Genomic DNA, 23,361 nt, shown 5'->3' on the forward strand with positions numbered 1-23,361 from the left:
TTTGACTGGCACTGCTTTGTTCTGCGAGCCAAGGACAGTACTATGGCAGCAGACGATTCTCCCTGCCTTGATTATCGACGTGGGAGGGCCCCGGGTTCCTCTGACACACAATGTAGGATTCTTCAGCTTGGTTTCCTGGTCTTACGCTTTCTATTCGAGGTTTTGTGAAAGTAACAGTTCCTTGTCGAAAAGGTCAAGGGCACTTCCCTCCTCAGGGTCCCCTTCTGTTTTGCCGTCTTTCTCCTTGTGTTAAACTGCCATCTTGGAACTGCTGTTTCCTCGTGTGCTTTGCCTCGCTCAGACTGTGCTCTCGTGTTCCACCTCGGGTGTTAGTCTGTTTTCTCTCATAGCAAGCTGTCTGTGAGAAAGTGTTAATGTTGTGAAGGGGTGGGGGTTGAGTTCCTAAGTATCCTAGCTGGTAGGAAGGGGTAAAGGTGTTACAGGGAAGGCGATACCACATCTCACCATCCGGTGTTCCACTCCCACTCCCCGAAGACCCCTCACCCAGGTGATCCTCCCGCACTGGTCCACCCCCAGGAACTGGATACAAAAGCAATGGTGTCCTGGACACCTGGATGGCAGATCCCGAAGGACCGGTGGGTGAGATAACTTCAGCTTTCTCACACTGCCTCTCCATGTTTGTGCTTAGTGCCTCTTCCCTCATTTCCCTCCCCACCTTACTTTCTGACCCCTCCTGCAAAAACAAAAACATAAAAAAAGGTTCCTTTGGGAGCCAACATTCACAGTTAAATAATAGAACTAAAAAATAAGCTTATAGACTCATTTTTCAGTGAAGTATTTAGATTCAATAAGATTCTCCAACATTCCCATTAGCATTTTCTACTATGCTAATGGAAATTTGTATTTTGCTTTTATATCATGCACATGACGGACCGAACCGTATACCGGCGCAGATGAAATACCATAGACATGCAAAGCAACACTAACCCTAGCAGTTAGCTAGTGGGCTCCTAACTTGGCATCCCTTCGCACTTTCCTCCTGGGATCTCATGAGCACTTGTCCATCTGTACTTCCCCTTTTATTTATTAGTTATCTCCATGCACAATGCATATGTGCATTTATAAGAGCACTATGTATAATTTGTCTGGTATAAGTATGGGAAATGCGGATACAAAATATTTGTTGAACATTGTTAAGTGGCAGTTGGTGGGTGGAAGTTTAATATGTTGATGGGCTATATGTAGAGTTTTTTTAAGTGATGGTAGATGTATGTGTGAATGGTTTAAAGCAGGCAATGAGGGACTGTTACAAACATAACAGTAAACAGAGTAGAAGGGCTGTCTTGTGTGATGGTGCGCATGTGCAATATGGGTTTTCTAATGAGGCATGGGCTACATAGGGGAATGCGGAGACTGTGCATAGTCATAAAGGGCAATAGATTATGGTGTTTATTGTATACTAGAGAGAAGAATTTCAGACAGAAAATTGTTTGTGCTTTTTTCTTTTTCTCTAGTATACAATTGTCCATTATTGGTGATCCCTCACTCAGCTTATTCATCAAGAGGAGATGGAAGATTCATGGTTTTTGGCCCAAAACTTTGGAACTCACTCCCAATTGAAATCAGGGCCATCAAATATTTATTCAAGTTTCGCAGAGTTCTGAAGACCTTTCTCTTTAGGTACCTTTCTTCTTAGATGCGTTGCTGTGCTGCATTTTATTGAAACCCAAAACCATCAGCATCACTGACATTCTAGAAGCCACCCACGCTGCCACATAATAAAAAAACGCCATACTTGCAGGTGAATGGAAAACATTCCTCCGAAACATCCACACGTCGCACGGAAGCTGCCCGAGACTTTTTGACAGGGACGTTTGCGATTCGTCAGGAGCTCTCCATCACAAGTGAGGGGTTAACTCTAAGATGCACACACAACCTCATCCCGAACAGCCCACCAGCCTACAGGACCGAATCATTACCTTGGTGCATGAAGAACATACAGGGACGGTGAGAACCAAGGCCAGGATACGACACACAGTGTGGTTTCCCCAAATAGACGCAAAAAGTGTCATTGAATCATGCCACTCCTGCAAAGTGACCACTGTACCCCTTAGGCTGGACCCAATGCAGTCCGTGAAAAGGGGCTCAGCGTGATAGGAGGCGATCAGTGTTGCACGGTGCAAGAAGGAACATACCTTTTGGTCGCCATAGACAACCACTCACGGTACCCTGAAGAGGAAATTATACAGAGGAAGAGGCAGTGATCCCAGCTCTGGATAAGATGTTCCCCACACATGGACTGCCGAAATACATCAAGAGCGACAATGGGCCGCCATTCCAAGGGAAAGTACTAGAAAAGTACATGGACGATTTACACATCCCCCATCACCACATCACCCCAAGGTGTTCACAAACAAATGGGGATGCTGAACGGTTTATAAGGACCATAAACAAGGTGTTACGCATAGCAAAAGCTCAGAATAGCCGTGGAGGGCGGACCTGTACCGGTTTTTGCAGAATTACCGGGTGACCCTGCTTAGCTCTACAGACATGCCCCCGGCAGATCTAATGAATGGAACAATTCTCAACTCTTCAATACCGCACCACCCCAGCAGATCAGTGAAGAAACTAAAGGAACGCACTCACTCCAGGCGAGTGGCAGACAACGAGAGCAGGAGCACCCGGTGACGTGCAAGGAAATCAAAGGAAGAGGAAGGACAAAGAGATGGAGAGAAGGTTATTGGACTGGCAGTGAGAGGATTGGCTGGACGTTGTTGTGTATGCGTCACGTCACTACGCATGCGGGACTTGACGCAGGATAAATAAAGAGCTGGAAGGCACAGACAGTTCAGCGCTAACCCTCATACAAAATGGACGTGTCTGATTTGCATTCGCCACGGCCCTGAGGCCTACGTATAGCGCGCTGGAGCTCCCTCACACCACAGGGAGGTCCAGCTGATATCTAACAGACGGGTCACAAGTATCAAGTTAACGTATCAAAAATGGACTTTGTGTTTTGAGTAATGAAAGCATAATCCTTCACCTGTGTGTCTTTGATAGAATCTTGACTTTCTATAAAGTTAGTATGGAAAATCATTATGCACTACAGGTGTCTAAATGTCATGCAAAAACATTTTGTAAAGTTAGCCAGCGTTGGCTAATGGGCCGGCTCTTGCTGGATCCGAGATCTAGCATCAGTTCTCTAGCCGGATCTCGGGATCCAGCTTTTCCTCTGCCCCGTCAAAGAACCGTACAAAGTGCGCTTGCACGTGATCTAATGTGCTCTATGCAAGCGCACTGTGCACACAAAGCCTGTGTGTACAGTGCGCTTGCACAGAGCACATTACATCACAGAGGCCCAGTGGCATATCAGGGGGTGGGAAAGCATTTGTCAGTGGGACACCTCTCCCTTTCGGCACTTCAATGAGGGTGCCCAACGGGAAAGGTGTCCTGCTGGCATGACAATGTGTGCGGAGCAATTCCTGCTCAGGGCGCTCATTGTCCTGGCAGCAGTACACCTTAACTTTTCTGAACGGGAGAGGTGTCTCTCTGCCTGGACACTTCCCCAAGGAGCTGCGTGCAGCTGAGGGGCTTTCATGGTGCTCTGTGTAAACAGAACATTAAAATGTGAGCCAACAGGCACTGATGGGAGGGAGGGAGGACTATTAGCAGGGACATTTGTCACCTTAGAAATGTGAATGGGAGGGAGTGATAAGTGTGCATAATGTGGCATGCTGTATGAATTACTATGGCTTTAAAACAAAGGGTGATTTGTTAGGCTCACTTTGAATGCAGGATGGGGGGAACAAAACTAAAGCCATACTCTTATTGCTCAACTTGTTTCTATGACAATTAAGTAATGACTGCTGGGGATGTATACATCAGATTGGAACATTAGAACATATGTTACGGGAATGTGTAAGTGTGCATGATTTCTGGTTAAAAGTATGTGAAATAATGGATGAGATCCTAGGTGAGACAGTAATTTAGGATTTTAAAACCCTGATTGATTCTGGGGGATGATGGTCTGTTGAAAGACTTGAGCACCTGCCAAAAGAAATGGTTATATAGAGGGGCTTCAATTGCAAAAAAAACAAATATTGAGAGGGTGGAAGTCGAGGGTAGCCCCAAAATTGAAGGATTGGAGAGATGAAATGTTCAAATTAGCTGAGATGGAGAGAATAATCTATGGTAGAGAAAAATAAAGTTCCCTATTTGAGAAGATTTGGGGGCAATTCATGGATTTATATTAGTCTCAATCCAATTGTGTGGATGGGTGGGGCCGGGGGGTATGGGAAGGGGGGCAAACAGGGTTGTAGATATGATGTATGATGTATATAGTTAAGGAGTTGTTGTGGAATGTTTATATAATTTTGGTATTATATGTTATTTCTAAGTTTAGATTTTAATTCTATGGTTTTAATTTTATTAATCAAATTCTTTGGATTGTGTTGTTTTATTAAAAAATGAAAATAAAGAATTTAAAACGAGTAATGTGGTTTGCTTCTAAGACATTGCTATAAATAAAGTATTATTTAAGCACATGAAATGCGAAATTAAGGAAAACCTTAATAAATACGTATATCAGCTAAACCTGGGAAGACGTGCTCGGTTGCTTAAATTGTCCACATCCCGGTTTCACCATTTACCAAAGTGTGTGATCCTGGGCAAATCATTTAATTGCAATGTGTCTTATCTGCTGCTCTGTAAGTGATTCTGATTAACTTCATAGCTTATGTTAATATATCATGCCATTCTAAAAAAAAATCCCAGTGACTATAGAGTTGCTCCATATATAATAATAGTACAATTGAGATATGTTGCACCACAAAGTTATTTGCCACTTGGTTTACATAAGGCAATTTATTCTAAATTAATGTCCATGGTGCTTCCAAGTATCAAAGACGATGCTCCTTGCAATGTCCTTTTCTGTGAAGTCACTTCTGTTGGCGCAATCCATATGCAAATTAGGAGGTTTGCATGTATTTTGCCCCAGAGCGCCTGGACAGAGCCCTCTATAGATGAGTTTCCTGCATCTGGAATGATCATGCAGTTTTTTTTTGTTGTTATGTGTTAACATGACAACTGCCACTAATGTTACCAAGAAGTAGATTAGGCTGGGGGTGGGCAGTTTGGGGGCGCGGATGCAACCGTATGGAATCGCGTACACTGCGTTTGGGGGGAAAATTTACAGAAAATTAACAGAATTCCCCCCCCTCTTGCAATGCTGGATACTTCCATGCTGAGGACAGTCCCCATGTTCACCGAGGGTCAAAGACCCTGTGACAGAGCAGAAAGCACACTGTGCACACAGAGCAGAATCCATTTGGAAAACAAATATCACCAAGCCCCAGCTTCGCAGGCTCTGTAATGTAAACTACTCTGTGCGAGCACACTGTGCACACATAACGTTACATTATCGAGCCTGAAAAGCTGGGGGCTCGGTGATCATTGCCTTTTCCAAATAGATTCTGTAGTCTTGAGAAGATGGCTTGAAAAGTACACAAACCATAGTAAGATGTATCTTACTATGATTTGTGTACTTTTCAAGCCATGAAAGAAATGGCTCAATCTTTAATCTATTTCTAACATCCTATTTAAACTATTTTCGAGCGCACTCCCCCAGCAGTCAATCCATACCACGCTTACTGTGCTGCAATCTGTGAACTTTAATAACTGTGTTCACCATGCCCGTTATGGCCTCTTACAACACAGTCTTGCAAAACTACTGCCACGTTCATGCCATGCCGAGTAACTCAACGTAAACTACACTGCACCTTTTGGGAACCCTACCTGACTCACTGCACTAGTGAAGGCCCCTGTCTGTGCCTGTCCGTGCTGTAAGTGCAGAAGGGAAGTCGTTTGCGCTGTAAGGCGGTATCTATGCTGCAGTTACACTGCTGCACACTTCAGGACCCAGCGGACGCTAAGGAATCGTCTAACTATGCCACCCGGCTCCTTATCTTGCGGATCTCCCGAACACTCGCTAACTCATCCTTGGGAAGCCACAGTGAGTTTTATGTAAAGCTAACTTAACAAGACTTGTAAACATTGGCGTATTATCTGACTATAGGGTCGACCTGCTTTCATCTTGTATGTACTGTGTTTAGAAATGTATCTCTGTCAGACCTACCTTCTATAACCCCTGTGCCTATGTTGCTAACGGGTCTGCCTGAGCTTCGACTGAGCTCTTTAATCTGATTCCTCTTCATTTCCACACATCTGTAACCTTGTGTTAGCAGCGTGAGCTACTGCGTGAATACTACCTACATTCCTTAGCCCAAAGTTATTGTTTGCATGCTCTACAACATTAGTCTGTGACGGAAATCACTGCTGGCCTACCACTGGTTTAGGTACCTCAGTGCTGCTTGTCATTACGTCCTCACTGCTAGTGAATCTCTGCCATTATGCAGTATCCTATATTGCACTAGTCACAATATCATGCCTTTGCTATGCTTACTTGCGCCTGATCTAATCACAGCCTCGTTCTGGCACCTATAATGAACTAAATATTATGCCAAAGTGAGTGCAATGTTTACTACGCTGTAAGTAATGCTAGACATTAGACTTGTTTTGCCTTTAATCATTCTTTCTGGTAGGGATTATGTAGTACCCCTACTGTGCCATTTCTCTAATACCCACTATCACATCAACATCTGACTAGTTCATCATAGTCCTGAACTTGACCATAGACGTAGACCCATCTAGGAGGTGGAGATCTGAAGTCCTAAGAACATTGTAAGCACTTGTCATTATCAAGACATGCCTAACACTTATTATGTAACATTAACTATGTCTACTTCAGTACATCAAGCACACCTTATACCGCCTACTAATTTCCTCCCTGCTCTACAAGACATCAATACTATAGCTAATTCACAACAAGGATCCATGCTAAAATTGAATTGCCCACTCACACCCAACCAATGGATGCTGCAATAGGCGTCCCGGGTCAACACCCAATATACCTTTTCCACTCACAATTAGGAATACTAGACGTAGATCTCGACTCATGAAAAACCAGCATTTGCTGACCTTTCATTTAAAAAAAGACACAGTATAAAGATCACTTCCTCTAGGACCAATATGGACCACCTCAATACCTTAAAAGTTTGCAGGAATGCCATACAGAACGTTAGCTTAAAAGGACTCCCTCTCTAATCCAGAAGATTACTCAAGTCCTATAACTAAGGAGGACAGTTAGTCTACTAACCAATCTAATGACATTACATGTACTGCACCAACTGCTCAACGCCTACAATTTACTCTAGACTGTGATCACCACAAGACTTACCTCCATCTTAAAACAACCCACATACCTAATTCCACTAGCAACAATCTACCCACGGACTTACCCAACCTTGCTATGCCAGTAATCAAGGGTGCACTCATTAAGGCACGTTCGCTGGTTGCTCACATGCTAGATATCGCAGACCTTATCCTGACCTACAACCTAGACTTTTTAACCTATTGCTGAAACCTAGCTCCACGCAGTAGCAGGTCCAGCTCTCTCTGGCCATTCCTGAAAATTATACTATTTTCAGCGGATAGAGTAGTCACTAGGGTGGAGGAGTAGCCTTCATTGCCATAAACCAGTTAGGTGTAAGAGAAATCCCCAACCAACCTTTCCGAACCTCTCTCCATCAAACTACCTCTTACAGCCTCCCGTACACTGAGCATCCACCTTATCTACAGACCGCCAGGTCCGATATCTTCACTTGAGGAAGATATCACAAAACACCTCACTTGGAATGTCAAACCATGCTCTCAAATCATGCTGCTAGGAGACTTAAACTTAGGTCTTAACAACGCCAATAATGACAATGCCTTATCCCTAGCTAATACCGTCACTGAATTGGAATTTGTGCTTTGCATCACTAACCCCACCCACAAAAAAGGTAGAACTCTGGACTGGCTAGTAGACCTAAATTGCGACACTAAGATTCTATCAAATACACCTTGTGCCTGGTCTGACCATAATGTTATCGCCTTCACTATCCAGGCTAACCCCCGCAGAGACTCATGCTCTATCCTACCACCTTCTACACTCACCAGAAACAAACGTAACATTACAGTTGAGAGATGACTGCCCTTATTGCACCCTATCATTAACCATCCTACCCAAGTTAGCCTGGACCCCTCTTCACCGGTAGAGTTGTATAATCAAACCCTTCTGCAGGCTGCACACAAAGTGGCACCGCTAAGAACGCGGAAAGGTAAGCCACTTGCGTGCTTAAACACATGTTTAACTACCAATCTTAAAACTTTGCGTAGTACCGAAAGAACAGCAGAAGGAAATTGGGGAAAAAAATCCATCGGTCATCAACAAGGAGAAGTTCGCTACTGCCTCTAACAACTATAAAGCTACCATCCTTCAAACTAAAAGTGCCACCTATAATGAAAGAATCACCAACACCATTTCCGGTACCAAAGAATTATTTACCATCTTATGAGAACTAGAATCTCCTGTGCCACCACAAGAATCTTGCATCAAAGACTCAACTTGGCGCACCAACATCCAAAATGCTCTACTGGACTAAATTTCACTTCTACAAACTAAAATTGAAGTAAAAAAACAGTCTGCCACTCGAGTCCCTCTCTTAGAGCCTACAGATTCCCCCACGAAACCCTTTCTCGCCCTTTGAGTTTACCCCAGTCTCTGTAACTGAACTAATAACAATTATTTCAAGCCTCAAACCATCTAGATGTCAAGGAGACATCTGCCCAGCTACAGTCATCAAGGAAGCGGTGGAGGAACTTGCTCCGTTCATCACATCCCTAATAAATGCATCTTTCGAAACAAGTACTATCCCGACGAACCTTAAAGATGCGTTGTTCCTCCCGCTACTCAAAAAACCTACGCTAGACCCGAACATTCCTACGAATGATATGCCTATCACAACCGTACCTTTCTTACTAAAAATTCTGGATAGGGCTGCCTACTTGCAAATTCAAAACTACCTAAACTGAATAATCTCCTGGGCCTCCGACAATCAGGCTTTGGACCAGGCCATGGCACGGAATGAGCCCTTATAGATTTAAAAATCCAAATGGATGAATTAAAAGACAAAGGTAACTTAGTGCTCCTTCTTCTATTAGACCTATCTGCAGCATTTGACTTGGTCAACCACAAAGTCTTGTGTAAACATTTGACTTTGGCTGCCCACTTCTCCACAAAAGTTTTTTTATGGGTCCAGTCATTCCTCTCCAACAAAACAATGAGGGTCTTCGCCCCTATGGCATCTGCAGAGCCTGCCCCAGTCTCCTGCAGATCACCTCAGGGTTCTTGTGTTTCACCCACACTATACAATATTTTTACCAAGACACTTTTTGACCACTTGGATGATTTGGGTGTCACCTACACTAATTATGCTGATGACACCCAAACCCTCATTCCCATCACAGGCTCCTACAACATAGACTCTAAACGAATTAACGAGACATACCAAACTATACAGGTGTGGATGGCCATCCATGTCCTTTGTCTTTACGACTAAACGGAGCAACTCCTTATCGGATCACAGAACAGACTAAACAAACTAAATGACCAATTCAAATCCTTTAACATTGACAATATCAATATTAAAGTCTCGAAAGAAGTGAAAACAGTAGGCTTTTATCTGGACTCATCCATTACACTATCGAGACAAGTTAATGCGACAGCTTCGGTAGCGGCATATACTTCAAAGCTCATCAATGCTTGCAGACCTTTCCTGTCATCAGACAGTTGCATTACCTCAGGCACGGCTTTCATTCTATTGAGACTAGACTATTGTAATGCCTTGTACCTCGGTACAAACAGTCGAAACCTCAAAAAACTACAAGTGCTACAAAATAATGCATTGAGAGTTGCACTTAATATTCCGAGAGTCAACCACATGACTTCTGCTAGACAAAATGTACACTGGCTCCCAGTACAAGTCAGAATTGCCTTCAAAACACTATCAGTTACCCACAAGTGTCTTTCAAACGCAGTGCCAAAATATATAGTAAACAAATTCACAAAAGATCAAACCAACAGACCTACCCGGTCCACACCTTCTAACAATACCTAGATTTAAACTTCAAAGAGCAGGGGGGAAAAGTTTCCCAGTACTAGCTGCCAAACCCTGGAACTCCATGCCACTAGCCTTAAGAGCCCAACCGTCCTTTTGGACCTTAAGGAAAAATGTGAAAACGTGGCTCTTTACATGCGAGTGGTAATGTATCTGCACTCCTTGCTTACAACTGTACCTGAACTAATCTGAAATGTTCTTGTAATATCCTCTATTATATCTGAACCGCCATATGCCTATGTTTTATTTACTCACCATATTAATGAGCTACTGTTATAATACTGCAATCTGTAATGAATGCGCCCAGATACCTTTGGGTTAGGTGCGCACTACAAATGAATAAATAAATAAATCCTTTGATCTGAATTTAACTGCCAGCTCCGCCTGCCCCCTCTGAACTCCACTTCCTCGGAACTCTGCCCCTCATCCCAAACTCCACCCCCACCCTTGTGGGATCCCCTTCACATTTATTCAATTTCCCCCACAGAAGTTGGCCACACTAATGTAGAGTGCATGAGTTTTTCATCCTATAGCGTGCGTTACAGAAAAATCCAGCCTTCAACATTTGCAAAGCTAGAGTTATTGGCTTTGCCAATGGTTGTCTACTAGATTGGTCCATTCTCCCCTGGTCTGGGGTACTTTTACTTACTCTCACCTCAGGACAGGAACCGCAGGGGGTCTGCGCATGCGTCTCCTTGCAACAGCTGTTTATGACGCGGACGTCATCGGAGTCGGTCCGCAGCAATAAGGTTTTGACAGAACTGGTGCCCAGGTCTATACCGAGCACCAGCGCACCGCTGCATACCGCCATGGAGGATCTGTTGCTGGGTCCAAAGTGCAGGGGCAAACTCGCCAAGTAGACAGTTTCTACCTGACGGGTTGCATGGAAAGAGAAAAGGGGCACCTTCAACCTTATGGCCATTCTGTTTAGGCGATTTACATCGGGCTCCTGATACTAGTGGCCATATTGAAGTGGTTTATTCGCTTGATCGTCTTCAGATACGAGGATTAAAATGTGCAGCATCAGGGGGTTGTAATTCGATCCCATTGTGCCGTTTTTAAATCTTCCATAGTTTATAGAGCAGCATTGATTGCAGGGTCCAATAGTTCACAGAAATTGGAGTTAACGGTATTTTTGGTTGTTAATACACGTACTGTATGAACTTTTCATTTTGTGTACTTCCTTTGTTTCTAAACCCAAGATGGGCAGTGATGTCACTATCAGGTGGCAAAGGATACCAGGAAATATGAAGATACCGGCAAAGCAGAGATAACTGATTGCTCTACGCACCTATAGGTAAGAGCACGGTTGTGGCAGTTAAACACGATCTTTTGTAGGCAGACGGGGGTGGGGGTGTAGCAGAATGTAGCTTTTGGTGGGAGATAGAAAGACAACACTTCTGTTAACAGTGAGGCGCACACAACAGGCGCTGATATGATAAACACATTATCCTGTACACGATCGCATATCTTTTTATTGACCCGCCCTTTCATCTTTTAATGAAAAGAGTCCTGGATATTAGTCCATCTACGTACTCCTGTGGAAAGCTCAAGCATTTCCGAACTGCATTGCAACTTTGTCAGGTTGAGGCTCGATTGTGACAGTTAGAACCTAGAGAAGAGGGGAGATCAGCTGGACGGGTGTAGAAATGTAAACACGATTGGAGAAGAAGCGGATGTAGACCACTCGAAAGTAAGGGGAGCACTTTAAAGGAGGGAATACCCTACTGCTTCTCTAGGACGGCGGGCCGATTCCGTTGCCTCTCTAGTGGGAGGAAAGCAGACTCTGCGCCGTCATTTATAGAAGAGAATAAAATAAGCCATGTTGTTCCTAAAGGTGTACAGGAGACTGCTGTTAAGCAGGGACGACGTCGGGGCTTTTCAACCTTTTCAATTGAAATGGACCCGAGCCTCCAGCAGCTGCACCCATTTTAGCAGTCTTATGACAAAGCAACATACGTTTTCAATTCAGAACGTTAAAGGTGCTAGTTAATGCTGACTTTGTTGTCGCTGTCTGTCCTATTGCAGTATCCAGCAACGTTCTTATCACCTTATTTATTCACATTAATAGAGCGTGCAACACCCCAAAGACATTGTGGTGCTTGTTACAGACATGAAACTTAGTTACAAAGTATAATAACATTTTTTACATTTAGGACAAACCAAATTGCAATACAGTGAAGGTTTAACACTAAGAAGGAAGGCGGGAGGGAGACAACTAAGGGAAGAGGGGAGAGGAAGTTAGTGTGAGAGTGTTAGTTGAAGAGTGAGGTTTTCAGCTTTTTCCGGAATGCAGGGAGGGAGGTCTCAGCTCTGAGAGCTGTGGGTAGCGTGTTCCATAGTTTAGCAGCTATGTATGGGAATCCAATCCCGCCTGCTTTGGCCCTGTTAATGTGGGGAGTGTACAGTTGATTAGAGTAGCAGGTTCTTGTGGGGTGTGTAGAGGTGGTTCTTACGATGGTCTCCAATAGATATTAGGGGACAGTGAGAGTTAAGCATTTGTGATTGAGAGTGAGAATATTGAAAGTAATGCGGTCCCTGACGGGAAGCCAGTGTGCTGCCTGCCTGGCTTGGGTAATGTGGTCCCTTTTAGGAATTCTCAATGCTGCTCTTAGAGCATTCTTTTGTGTGATTTGGAGTCTGTTTAAGTTTTTTGCTGATCCGGCTAGAAGAGCCTTGCAATAGTCTAGTTTGGCCCCAGTAGTGGCTCTAGCTATTGACAGTTTGGCTTGGAAAGGTAGAGTTTTATCGCGTTAATGAGCTTAGTGGTATGAGCGGAGGCCGAGGGGATGGCGCTGACCTGCCTGGTCATGGATGGAGTAGCGTGTATGTATAACCCTAAAGTCTTTACTGATGAGGATACGGGAATGAAGCAGTTGTCAATGCTGAAGTTCGAGTAATGGTTGTTGAGTCTGGCTAGAGTACCTTGTTGCCTTTTTACGTCTGTTTCATCTATGTTGGCACCATGCTAACGGAGCGTGATTTAATAGCTTTTGAGCAAACATTTAGGGTCATATTCTCAAAACTTTTTAGGGCACTAGTACATCTCCTCACTTGTGCCAAATATAGGCACAATAAAGGAGCAGCTCAATTCACAAAGGGCATCTGAATGAGTGTATCTTAGATGTGCTCATTCAGATGCCCTTTTTTGCAAATAAGGGGGTGTTTCAAAAAGCTTGTCCTGAATTCACAAACGGATGCACTTTTAAATGTCCTAAAATGAGGTTCAACCCCCCTGCATCAGGTGCCGGGTGCCGGGGGGAGCGCAAATCATGACAGGGTAATTTCTGAACTTGTCATGTGGTGTTTTTTTTTTTTTAAGTGCAAGAGTGACATCCCTGCTTGCTGGGAGCCTGTCATAAATGTATGCAAGGGGGCTGGACAGCACATCTTTGTACTATTGTCTAGCCCCTCAAATGCACAGGTCACCTTTTGAGATAAAGTGCCCAGAGCTTTTCTGAAAGCATAAGTGAAATGACCATATTGTCTGCGGTTCCTTCAATTGCTCAGCTTTTCGAGAATCTGGCACTTAGTGTTGCAGCCTCTCACTGGCTGCCTGTTGATAATCTGCAGCAATTAACCCTCTTGCTGTATTCCTATGTCTCTGTTATAATTGAAACATTCCACGGGTGCCTATGACTGTTTTAATTTGCTGTGGGCAAGGGGGTGTGGGGTGGGGGGAGTCTCAACCATATTGAAATGGGCCCCCACGAACCCTGGCACATCCTCAGTTGGCCCTCCTGCTAATGGTCGAGGGGTGAGGGTGAAATGCTGCTATATGGATGACACTGCTGTTGCTTCCATGGGGGAGAGTGTCAAAGAGATTTGTAAACTGTCTCTGTTGCATAGAACAAGTCACTGATACTACCAATGCTCCAGATACGTTATGGAAGTGGGAGTATTTTAATGTCAATTTTCTTTTGAGGTTGGGAGTGAAATTAATGTGTAGGGAGTAAAATGTAAGTCAAATTCCCAATGAGAGTATAATAAGTGAGTAACAATATGTTTTAACTTGAAAACGGAAACGTTTTTGTGATAATTATTTCTTTTCACTTAGTTATTTGTGCACATTAAAAGATGCATGTTGACTTGTTCTGATCAGGCAGTTATAATCGTTTCTTCCCGTGGTACTACGTGCAGTACTGGTCCAAACATATCCATGGAGCTGCGTGGGTGTAAAGAAGGGGCACAAGGTTCTTTTTGTTGGGGGTATTTTTACTCCCTACCTATTTTTATTTTTGGGAGTATATGCCCATTTTTAGACAGTAAAAGTGGCCGATACACCCCTTATGTGTAGGGCTGGATACTACTATATTGGGGCCGGCGTCTGTGGTAATAGACCACTCTCGCATGTGGATGCTGGGTAACTGAGAGCCATGATGTATATTACATTTTGCAAAGCTTACTGCCTCACCACGTTGCTTTACCTAATTGCGATTTGCATTCGAAGAGTCTATGTATAATATTCCTCCCAAAATGTCCAACAACTTCACATTTTAACATGTTTAAACTAGTCTTAAAGGTTAAAGGATCTAGTCCTAGTCCCGGAACTTCAGCATCTTGGTGGCAGCCCTGCACAAGTGTCTTTCTTCACCTGGCATCTTCTGGACGGCTTCTCTTCACCTCATCTCGGTCGGTGGTCGCGGTCTCTCGCTTGAGATGACTTCTGGCGTTTGCCCTTGTTTTGACCATCTATTTAATTTTTTTTCATTCATCTTCTCGCTCATAATCTTCCATGTTGATCGGGGACCCTACAACTGGCGGTCGTTTTTTTAACAAGCTTAAATTTTGGGTAATGTGCCTTTCATTCATTTAGACATTTGTAGAGCGCCTTTCAGCATAATTATGGTCCCAACGCTCTGTTGTTTGAACACCCTTGGAGGGACCGGAGTCCACATTTTGCAAAATTGGAAGGTGCTGTTATGCATGTGTGCATTTCAGCCATTAAAGTTATGTGAGGGTTGCCAAGACCCTGGTAGTCACCCATGTCTGAATGCTGTGTGTAGGCGCAGCAGAGGTATACTATGTCGCACCTAAAACACTTGTGTACCGGCGCATTATAAATGCCTTATCATAAGCAGGGGTAGATTGTGTTTAAGGCGATAGAGATTTATGTGGGAAGATACAGTTTGAATTTTTGTCGTTAAAGGATGTTTCATTCTTATAGCAGAGATGTTGTACAATAGTGCTTGTGTTAAATGTGAGTGGAGGGTGTGTGAAATGAGCCTGTTCCTTCCGCTAAGGTATGAAGGTGCGGTGTGCGGGAGGAGAAAATGGGTTATCTGTACAAACAACAATTTCTGCATCCTGGGTTCCATCCATCTACCTTACACAATGAGGCTAAATGCAAGATATAGTTGACTAATATAAATGGGCTAAAAGCAAGGTATGGCTAACATACACAATTAGGCTAAATGCAAGAAATGGCTCCCGCAAATTGGTTAAACGCAAGTTATGGCTACCTTACAGAATTAGGCTAGATGCAAGATATGGCTGACTAATACAAATTATCTAAACGCGAGGTATGGTTACCTTGCACAATTAGGCTAAATGCATGATGTATATGATATTATATTAGTAATAGTGGTGGAGTTTCACTGGAGTACAGTAATAGCTGTACTTTCTGCCCACACCACACGTACCTTATCAGTCCATTACTGTTATCTAGGGGTGTGATCCAAATGGAAATCGTAGTTTACGTTTACCCTCTGTTTTCAAAATCTCCTTGTAGATTATCATTCTTTCAGTTTTCTTGTCTACTTTTGCTTAATCGTTACACTGCATTTGTTTGGGTCTAGTTAGCCCACAATCTGTTGTTGGACAATCCTATTCGAGGATTGGGGACCTCATTTTCTTCCCCTAAATACCTTTTTCGGTGCTGTTGTCGTTATCGAGTGGGGTACAGTGCGGTATGCCACTAGAAATACACTGCTTTTAGTTGAGTTCCTTGTTCATGTGTAATACAACACACTGTGAGTGTTCACATGAAACATTCCACATCCTCATTTGCACCAGACTAGCATCCTTTGACGATCTTGTATTGAATTTGTGTAATTATCTGCTTTGAAACCGAAGACAATTGCCCAACTATAAGGGCATGAGGAGGCTGTGGGTTACAAATATTTTAAGTAGTGACATTACCATCTGGGCTGCTCTAGACCAGTGCTCCAGATAAAATGTGGAAGTGGGTGTGTATAACTGCCAATTATTAAAATTTAGATGTAAGTCCAATTCCCAATGAGAGTATTTTATAAGCGAGTAAAAATATGTTTTGACTGAAAAATATGTTTTTGTAATATTTATTTTTTTGCTCCTAGTTATTCATGCACATTAAAAGATACGTGTTTACTTCTTTCAATTATGCAGTTAAAATAGTGTCATCCTGTGGTACTATATGCACTACTGGTCCAAACATATCCATGGAGCTGTGAGGGTCAAAGCAGGGGTGTAGGATTCTACATGTCGTTTTCCTATATTTTTTGTTGGGAGTATTTGTACTCCCTATTTGTATTTTTGGGAGTATTTGCCAATTTGTAGTGAGTAAACGTGGCCGATACACACCTTATCTGTAGGACTGCTCTAGATTGAACTCATTCCACTTCTGGGTATCTTGAAAATTCATCCATTGTATATGGACAGTGTTGATTTTTTTTAAATATTGTGCCGAAATCCACACTGACTGCTTGCCGTGGTTCAGAGGTGCTCATCCGGCCTTCAGTGGGTGGAGTTCTTTTTTTTAAATAATCTATTTTTATTATTTATTTATTTTAAATGGAGGCTTGACACCATGTGCATTTTTATTTTTCAATATGGTTTTCAACCTTTTTGCTGCAGTCCTGGTAAGTACACCTCTTCCTGGCACCTGGCTTTGGTTTTGACTGTACGTTGATATCCCGTATGTGCTAGAGTTATCACACGATTGGTCCGGCTGGTTGGCAGCACTAATTGTAATCCTCTGAGCAGTAAGCCTTCAAACAGCACAGACAGTTCCACTCTTATTCGTCACAGACCGTCCAAGGTCTTTGCTTTGTCTGTCAGATGACCGTGTGACACTCGTAAGTATTTCCACACATGGTTCAGCACTATGTCATATGTCAGTTGTGGGCACTAGTCTGGCCCACTTCCCTATTTAATGTCTTCCAGCGACATTGGAAGTGGCACTGCTACTTGAATGATCAAAAAGACGCACTTCTCTGCCTATTATCAAACTCATCAACGCTTAAAGGATATCTGGCTAGATAATCTACTGGGTTGTCTGCTCCTGCCTTGTACCGTAAGGTCAGCTGGTAGATCTGTAGTTGTAGTAGTCCTATTTCAGTTCGCATTAGTGGACAAGGTGATGGTCCTGACATGATTTGTGAGTGGTTTGCGACCAATGTGATGGGATCACTGAACACGTAAAGGTGGAACCCCATAGCACTGCTAGTACTTCTTCTGAATCGGGGAATGCAGCTGTTCTATTTAGTGAGTGCTGTGCTGGAATATGTGATGAGCAGCCTGTGTTTCATTTTTTTTTTCCACCTGAACCAGTACCGCCCCCAGCCCAGTTGGGTCAGCATCCACTATGATTTCAGTGAGCATTGATGGGTGAAAAAAAGGCATAATGTTTTTTCAGGGCATGATTAATGTTCTGAAATGCTTGTTGTTCCCTGATTGACCATGCTCCAGGACACTCTTTTGTGATTCGCCAGAGGGATTTGATGAGCAGTGCCAAGTTTGGTATCACTCTTATACAGAAATTGACCATTCCTAGGAAGCTTCGGACTGACAATGTTAGTGAATTGGTTTGTATGTCCTCACCTTTCGTTGGATTTGTAGAAAGTTCTTATTCTTGGAATACAGAAGGGCACATTTGTCTTTGTTTAGAGTGTGTCTGTTTTTGCATAGTCCTTTTGAAGATTACTTCCAGCAGTGTTGTGTTTTTGTACTGGCGGTCAAAAGCACTGGGAGGTCCACCAACACTCCTGGAACTGTGTTGCAAGGGTTCTGCTGCAGGGGACACCCTAAAAATTAACCTTTTATGGTGGAAGATGTCAATGTGTGTGGACAAGGTGATCATGTACCTCTTCATTAATCTGCACCTTATGGTATCCTGCCTTACCGTTAATCTTTGAAAATATTGTGGCACCATGTATGCTTCCACAATGTAATTGATCACGGGTGTTGTATGCTGCCACGATGTCATTGATCACGGGTGTTGTGTGGCATTCTCTTTTGATGGCTTTACTGGGCAGGTGCGTATGCGTACTGCATCTCTTTAGGCTTTGTAGCGGTACCGGACCAATCACCTGGGCTATTTCCAACCATTTGTTTTTCATGGCTTTTTATATTTAAAGGTAGTTGGGGAAAGGGTGAGGGGCTCAGAAGGGGCATATTGAGGGGAATCGACTGCAGTGAGTTGGCTCTATGAGCTGTACCAGATCCTTTACAGCAACTACTATTGGCGCGACCCACGCTACAGCTCTCTAGACTGCACCCAAAACACCCAACTGAAAATTGCTGAAAGCGACTGACTTTCTCAGTTTGAGTGCCAAAGACACCCTCTGCTGCTGTTACCTTAGCTACTGACACATATTTTCTATTTAAAAAGTAAATGTGTTTTATTGTAATAGTGAAAGGGAGGTGCTGCTTTATTGTTGGCTATGCTGATTAAAATGAATTGGGCTGTTTATTCAGATGCATGTTTCTTGTTTTATGAATTACATGTGAAAATGTATGTTGCACAATTTAAAATTGAAACCTTTTTCAATGTATATAAATTTAACACTATCAATTTGTGTTACAGATGTTTTTGTTGAATACAATAAAGGTCTCTCACTAGATTCTGTTAATTTGTTGTGAACTATTGGAGAAAGCCTTCCTTTCTTTTTAATTGGCGACATGATTTTTAAGAACCATAAATATAAATGAACGTGAAACCATGGGTACCCGGGATCTAGTTACCCATGATGTGATCTGCTTCTGCTTGGTTAATGGAGTATTGTTGAGGACCTGCTGTCAAATGAAGCAATTAATTTGGTGAATTTCAAATTCTATGTCAAGACTCAAGAGGCTTAGATTATGCTCTGTACTTCTCTTTACTACTTGAGCAGCAATTTCAACAAAAACAATTATGAAAAACAACTAAAAAAACTACAATTCTCAAATCAGTGAATTTGTAGTCCGTTCATAAGTTCCTAAAATCACGTGATTTCTCAGTCCAATTACAACTCCTCACATCCTCTACAACACTTGCTGCAACCATAGTCCTTCTTCTTTCTTTGCTGCTCGAGCAGCTGAGATAAGTACTTTTGCTTTTACGATTCTGTCACGAAGTGTTTATAAATGTTAGAATGTTTATTGAGAGTCTTTAATACTATTTTGGAGCAAGCGCGCGCGTGGGGCTAAAGGTGCTTATAGAGCGGCACGTAGGGGTACGGAAGGAGCATATCTGCATTTAGACGTGACAGGATCACGGATTCCGGTGTCTCCACTTGCCTCAGCCGGAGGCACTGTAAAACGGAAGTTTTGTAACGACGCGACAGGACTGGCGGTTCCGGCGCCGTTGCGATCTTCGTGGAAGACGTGTGTAAGGAGCGGAGAAAGTTATTTTCAAGTGTTTGATCTGCTATACGCTCAGCAGAGAGAAAGGGCCTCATTACGACCCATGCGGTATGGTTGCCGCCGGTATTTTACCGATTGCGCCATGGTTAATGGCAGAATTACCGCCCCATTCCAAGGTTGACGGGGCAGTAATTCCCCATTCACCATTGGCCCTTCCCCATTCCCATTTTACCCCCATAGGGCTCAATGGAAATGGGGAAGGTGGTAGTGACGGTACCGTAAATTGCGGTACCGTAATTACCTCCAAGGTCCCTTTGCGGGTCCAATCCTTAACGGCTAGTAAAACCAGCCGTTAAGGTAGGGAGCCGCAAAGGGACCTCATAATTAGGCGGTAAGGGGTTAACGGCGCCGCCACCTTTTACGGCGCCGTTAACCCCTTACCGCCTGGGTCGTAATGAGGCCCAAAGAGTCAAGTATCTTGGCAGACTAGACCACAAGCGCCACCTGGTGGCTGAAAAGCAGCATTACAGGCTACAAAGCCACAGCTGAACTGTTGATTGTGTGATGGGCCCAGTCCCAAGTAAACTAGTGCAAACCCCTCTTAATCTGCCTGCCTGGGGAGGTAAGAACTGGGAAAAATAGTGATTTTACTCTCTTTTGACGGGCACAGACCCAAGACAAACTGCTAGCATTGTCTGAGACTCGCCTAGCTATAAATATATATATAATTGACGGGGGCAGCCCAGGTAAACTGCATATATAATATGTTACATGGCACTTTGAACAAGATGAGTGATTACTCAGAGGGGTCAGAAGGTCCTCATGTGAGCGGCTTACGCATGAGCGAAGCAATTCAAAGATTGGATAGTGCCGAGAGGCCCCATAGGGAGAGGGGCATGTTACAGGACCTGTCGGCTTTGTCACAGGGCAAGGCGCACAGGAAAAAAGGGGGGGAAGTAAGAAAAAGACACGCAGGGACTGTAGGGCCCAGACCCCCCCTAAACCTCCCGGGTTCACCTCGGAGATCCAAAGCGGGGGAAAGAAAGGCAAGGTCTCGTGAGAGACATGTCACAAGTTTGAGCGAATCTGATGAGGATTACTGCAGAAGCAGTTCGAAATCAGAGATATACAGTACATCAGAGAGTCAGACCTCCCCAGATGAGGACGAATGGCAGCCCAAAAGCAAAAAAGGCAGGAGGGAAGAGGAGGACCCACAGAAAGATGAGTTTGATCTGGACGATCTGGTGCATCTGAGATCCAATGAGTGGGATCCTCCAGAAAAGATTGCAGAATATATCAGGAAACTATTTATGGCACCATTGAGCAAGCGAGCAAGAAGCCAACTAAAAGCGGAATGCCCGAGGCCGAGAGGTCCGAACGGGGTGGCCGAGACCCCAGAGATTGACGAGGGGATAATCACATTCCTAGGCAGATGTGGCAGGGACATGAAGAGAGTCATTGACAGGTCCTGGAGGTCCTGTCAGGATAAACTATTGGACATGTTGGTACCGATTACAAAAATCTGGCAACTGGCTGAGGAAGCCAAAGCTAAGAAGGAGCCCATGGATCTGGACATTGTGGCTGGTTGGGCGCAGAGGACACTATGCCTGTTGGGAAACGCCAACGCGGTGCTGGCCACTTGAGAGGGAGGTCCATTTTAATGAAATTGGACACCAGGCCAGGTGAGCTGGCAGCATCAGAACAGGTGACTGCAGTGAAGGGCAAGCTGTTTGGAGACCTGTTTATCAAGGATATGGCAAAGTTTGCCAGCACATATATGTCCATGGACAGAGCGCAATCTTCATTGAACATTTTCGGACGAAAATATTTTGACAGGGCTGGAGGAGGAAAGGGCCACTCGTCCAGCCGAGGCCAATATAGAAGGTCCTATAGTGACAGATCCAACTGGACGCAAGAGGACCGAAGGTCAAACCCTTTCTTCCCTTCCAGGGGAAGAGGCGCAGGGGTAGAGGTTGGAGAAGTAACAATAGACAACAGCACCAGAATAATTCAGGTAAGAAAAATAAAAGTAGTAGAAAAGGTGGATGAGAGTATCTCTCCAGTAGGAGGGAGAGTGAAGTTGCATGTAGAAAAATGGGAGGAGTTATCCTCAGATGCATGGGTGAGAGAGATTGTGCAAGGTTTTCAAGTTGGAATTTTGTCAAGAACAGTCTCAAGTAACGTTGCCATGGCAGATAAGGTTCAGCAAACAGGACGAGGAGCTATTGGACAGAGAGGTAGAGTTACTCAAAGTAAAGAACGGAATAGGCCCAGGCTCAGAAGGTCTGGGAGGTTTCATAAGCAACCTGGTTTTAGTGAAGGGGAATTACAAGGTCAGACCAGTGATAAATCAAGGACTGAATTATTTTCTAGTGTACAGACACTTCAAAATGGAAGGGATTCATCTTTTAAGAGATGTCCTTCAAAGAGGAGATTGGCTGGCAAGGATAGATCTCAGAGATGCATATCTAACAAATCCGATTCAAAGGGATCAGAGGAGGCTATTACAGTTCTTATGGAAAGGGGAGAAATGGGAGTTCAAATGTCTTCCGTTTGGTCTGGCGCCCGCTCCATGGTGCTTCACCAAGCTGTTGAAACCAGTAGTAAGATACCTGAGAGAACAGGGGATCAGGATGATTATTTATCTGGACGATATCTGCCTGAAGTGTCAGGACAGGGAGATTCTGGTAGAGCAGGTTCAGATAACTATAGTTTTGTTGCAACAACTGGGGTTTTTGATAAACTGGGAGAAGTTGGAAATAGAGCCAGTGAAGGAAATGGAATTCCTAGGCTTCATCCTAGAGACAACTCGGGGTTCTCTCAAACTCCCGTTAGAGAAGGTGAATTCCATAAAGAAGGAGATAAAGTGTATAATGGCAAAACAGGAAATTTCATTGAGGGAGATGGCGAGATTGGTAGGTCGTCTGTCATCATCAATTCAGATGATATTTCCAGGACCTCTGCACTACAGGTCATTGCAGAGGCTGAAGATGGATCATCTCAGGAGAGGTCTATCTTATGACAGAAGGTGGTTATGTCTGAGGAGGTGAAGTTGGAACTGGAATGGTGGTATTACCGCATGGAGGCATGGAATGACGGGGCGATATTTGGCTCATCCCCGGACCTGGTGATAGTGGGATGCCAGTCGATGGGAATGGGGTGCCAGATGTGGAGACCAATCGACAGGGGGGAGATGTTGAGCGAGGAGTTGGGTCTACACATCAATTGCCTAAAGCTTCTGGCGGGATCCTTCGCAGTCCGGTGTTGGACTCGGGAAGGAGAGAGAGGTGCCATTCTTTTAAAGATGGACGATGTTTCGGCAGTCAGATATATAAATCGACTAGGCGGAACGAGATCAAAGATGCTGACAGAGATGGCCAAAGAGTTTTGGCAGATATGCCTCCAGAAGGGAGTCGGTGTGAGAGCAGAACACCTGCCAGGAGATCTCAATCTGGTAGCAGACTGGAATTCGAGATACTTGAGGGACTCCAGCGATTGGCAACTGGACAACTCAGTATTTTAGGAGATAATGCATCGGAGAGGTCCGTGTCACACGGATCTGTTCGCATCGAGATTGAACAGGAGGATCTCCAGGTTTTACAGCTGGAGACCAGATCCGGAAGCGACAGCGACGGATGCATTTCTCCAGGTTTGGGGACCAGCAAAAGAATATGCTTTCCCTCCGTTCGCCATGATGGCGCGTAGAGTGGCGCAGGTCAGGCGACAAGAAGCTACAATGATTCTAGTGACACCGGACTGGAGAGGTCAGGCTTGGTTTCCGGACCTTCTGGAGTTGTTTTAC

The 23,361-nt window shown here is 44.1% G+C and overlaps 2 protein-coding genes across 10 annotated transcripts in view; one reads left to right on the forward strand and one right to left on the reverse strand.

Moving 5' to 3' along the window:
* SHPK (sedoheptulokinase) overlaps positions 1 to 11,122 on the reverse strand; it is a 353,593-nt gene extending 342,471 nt beyond the window's left edge. Inside the window, exon 1 of one of the 2 annotated variants that reach the window (XM_069615195.1) lies at positions 10,666 to 11,122. In XM_069615195.1, the coding sequence (XP_069471296.1) occupies positions 10,666 to 10,938 (273 nt within the window). In that variant the 5' untranslated portion in view covers positions 10,939 to 11,122. The remainder of the gene's footprint in view (positions 1 to 10,665) is intronic. The other variant, XM_069615196.1, reaches the window with a different exon arrangement.
* The window catches only part of CTNS (cystinosin, lysosomal cystine transporter), a 418,668-nt gene that overhangs the window by 41,152 nt on the left and 354,155 nt on the right, over positions 1 to 23,361 (forward strand). For 2 of the 8 annotated variants that reach the window (XM_069615198.1, XM_069615197.1), the window contains exon 4: positions 11,219 to 11,313. The exons of the other annotated variants lie outside the window; for them this stretch is intronic. The gene's annotated coding sequence lies outside the window, so the exon portion shown is untranslated. The remainder of the gene's footprint in view (positions 1 to 11,218; positions 11,314 to 23,361) is intronic. 8 annotated transcript variants of the gene reach the window in all.

This window comes from Ambystoma mexicanum, chromosome 9, assembly GCF_040938575.1.
Source record: "Ambystoma mexicanum isolate Mex_15411 chromosome 9, UKY_AmexF1_1, whole genome shotgun sequence".
NCBI lineage: Eukaryota > Metazoa > Chordata > Amphibia > Caudata > Ambystomatidae > Ambystoma > Ambystoma mexicanum.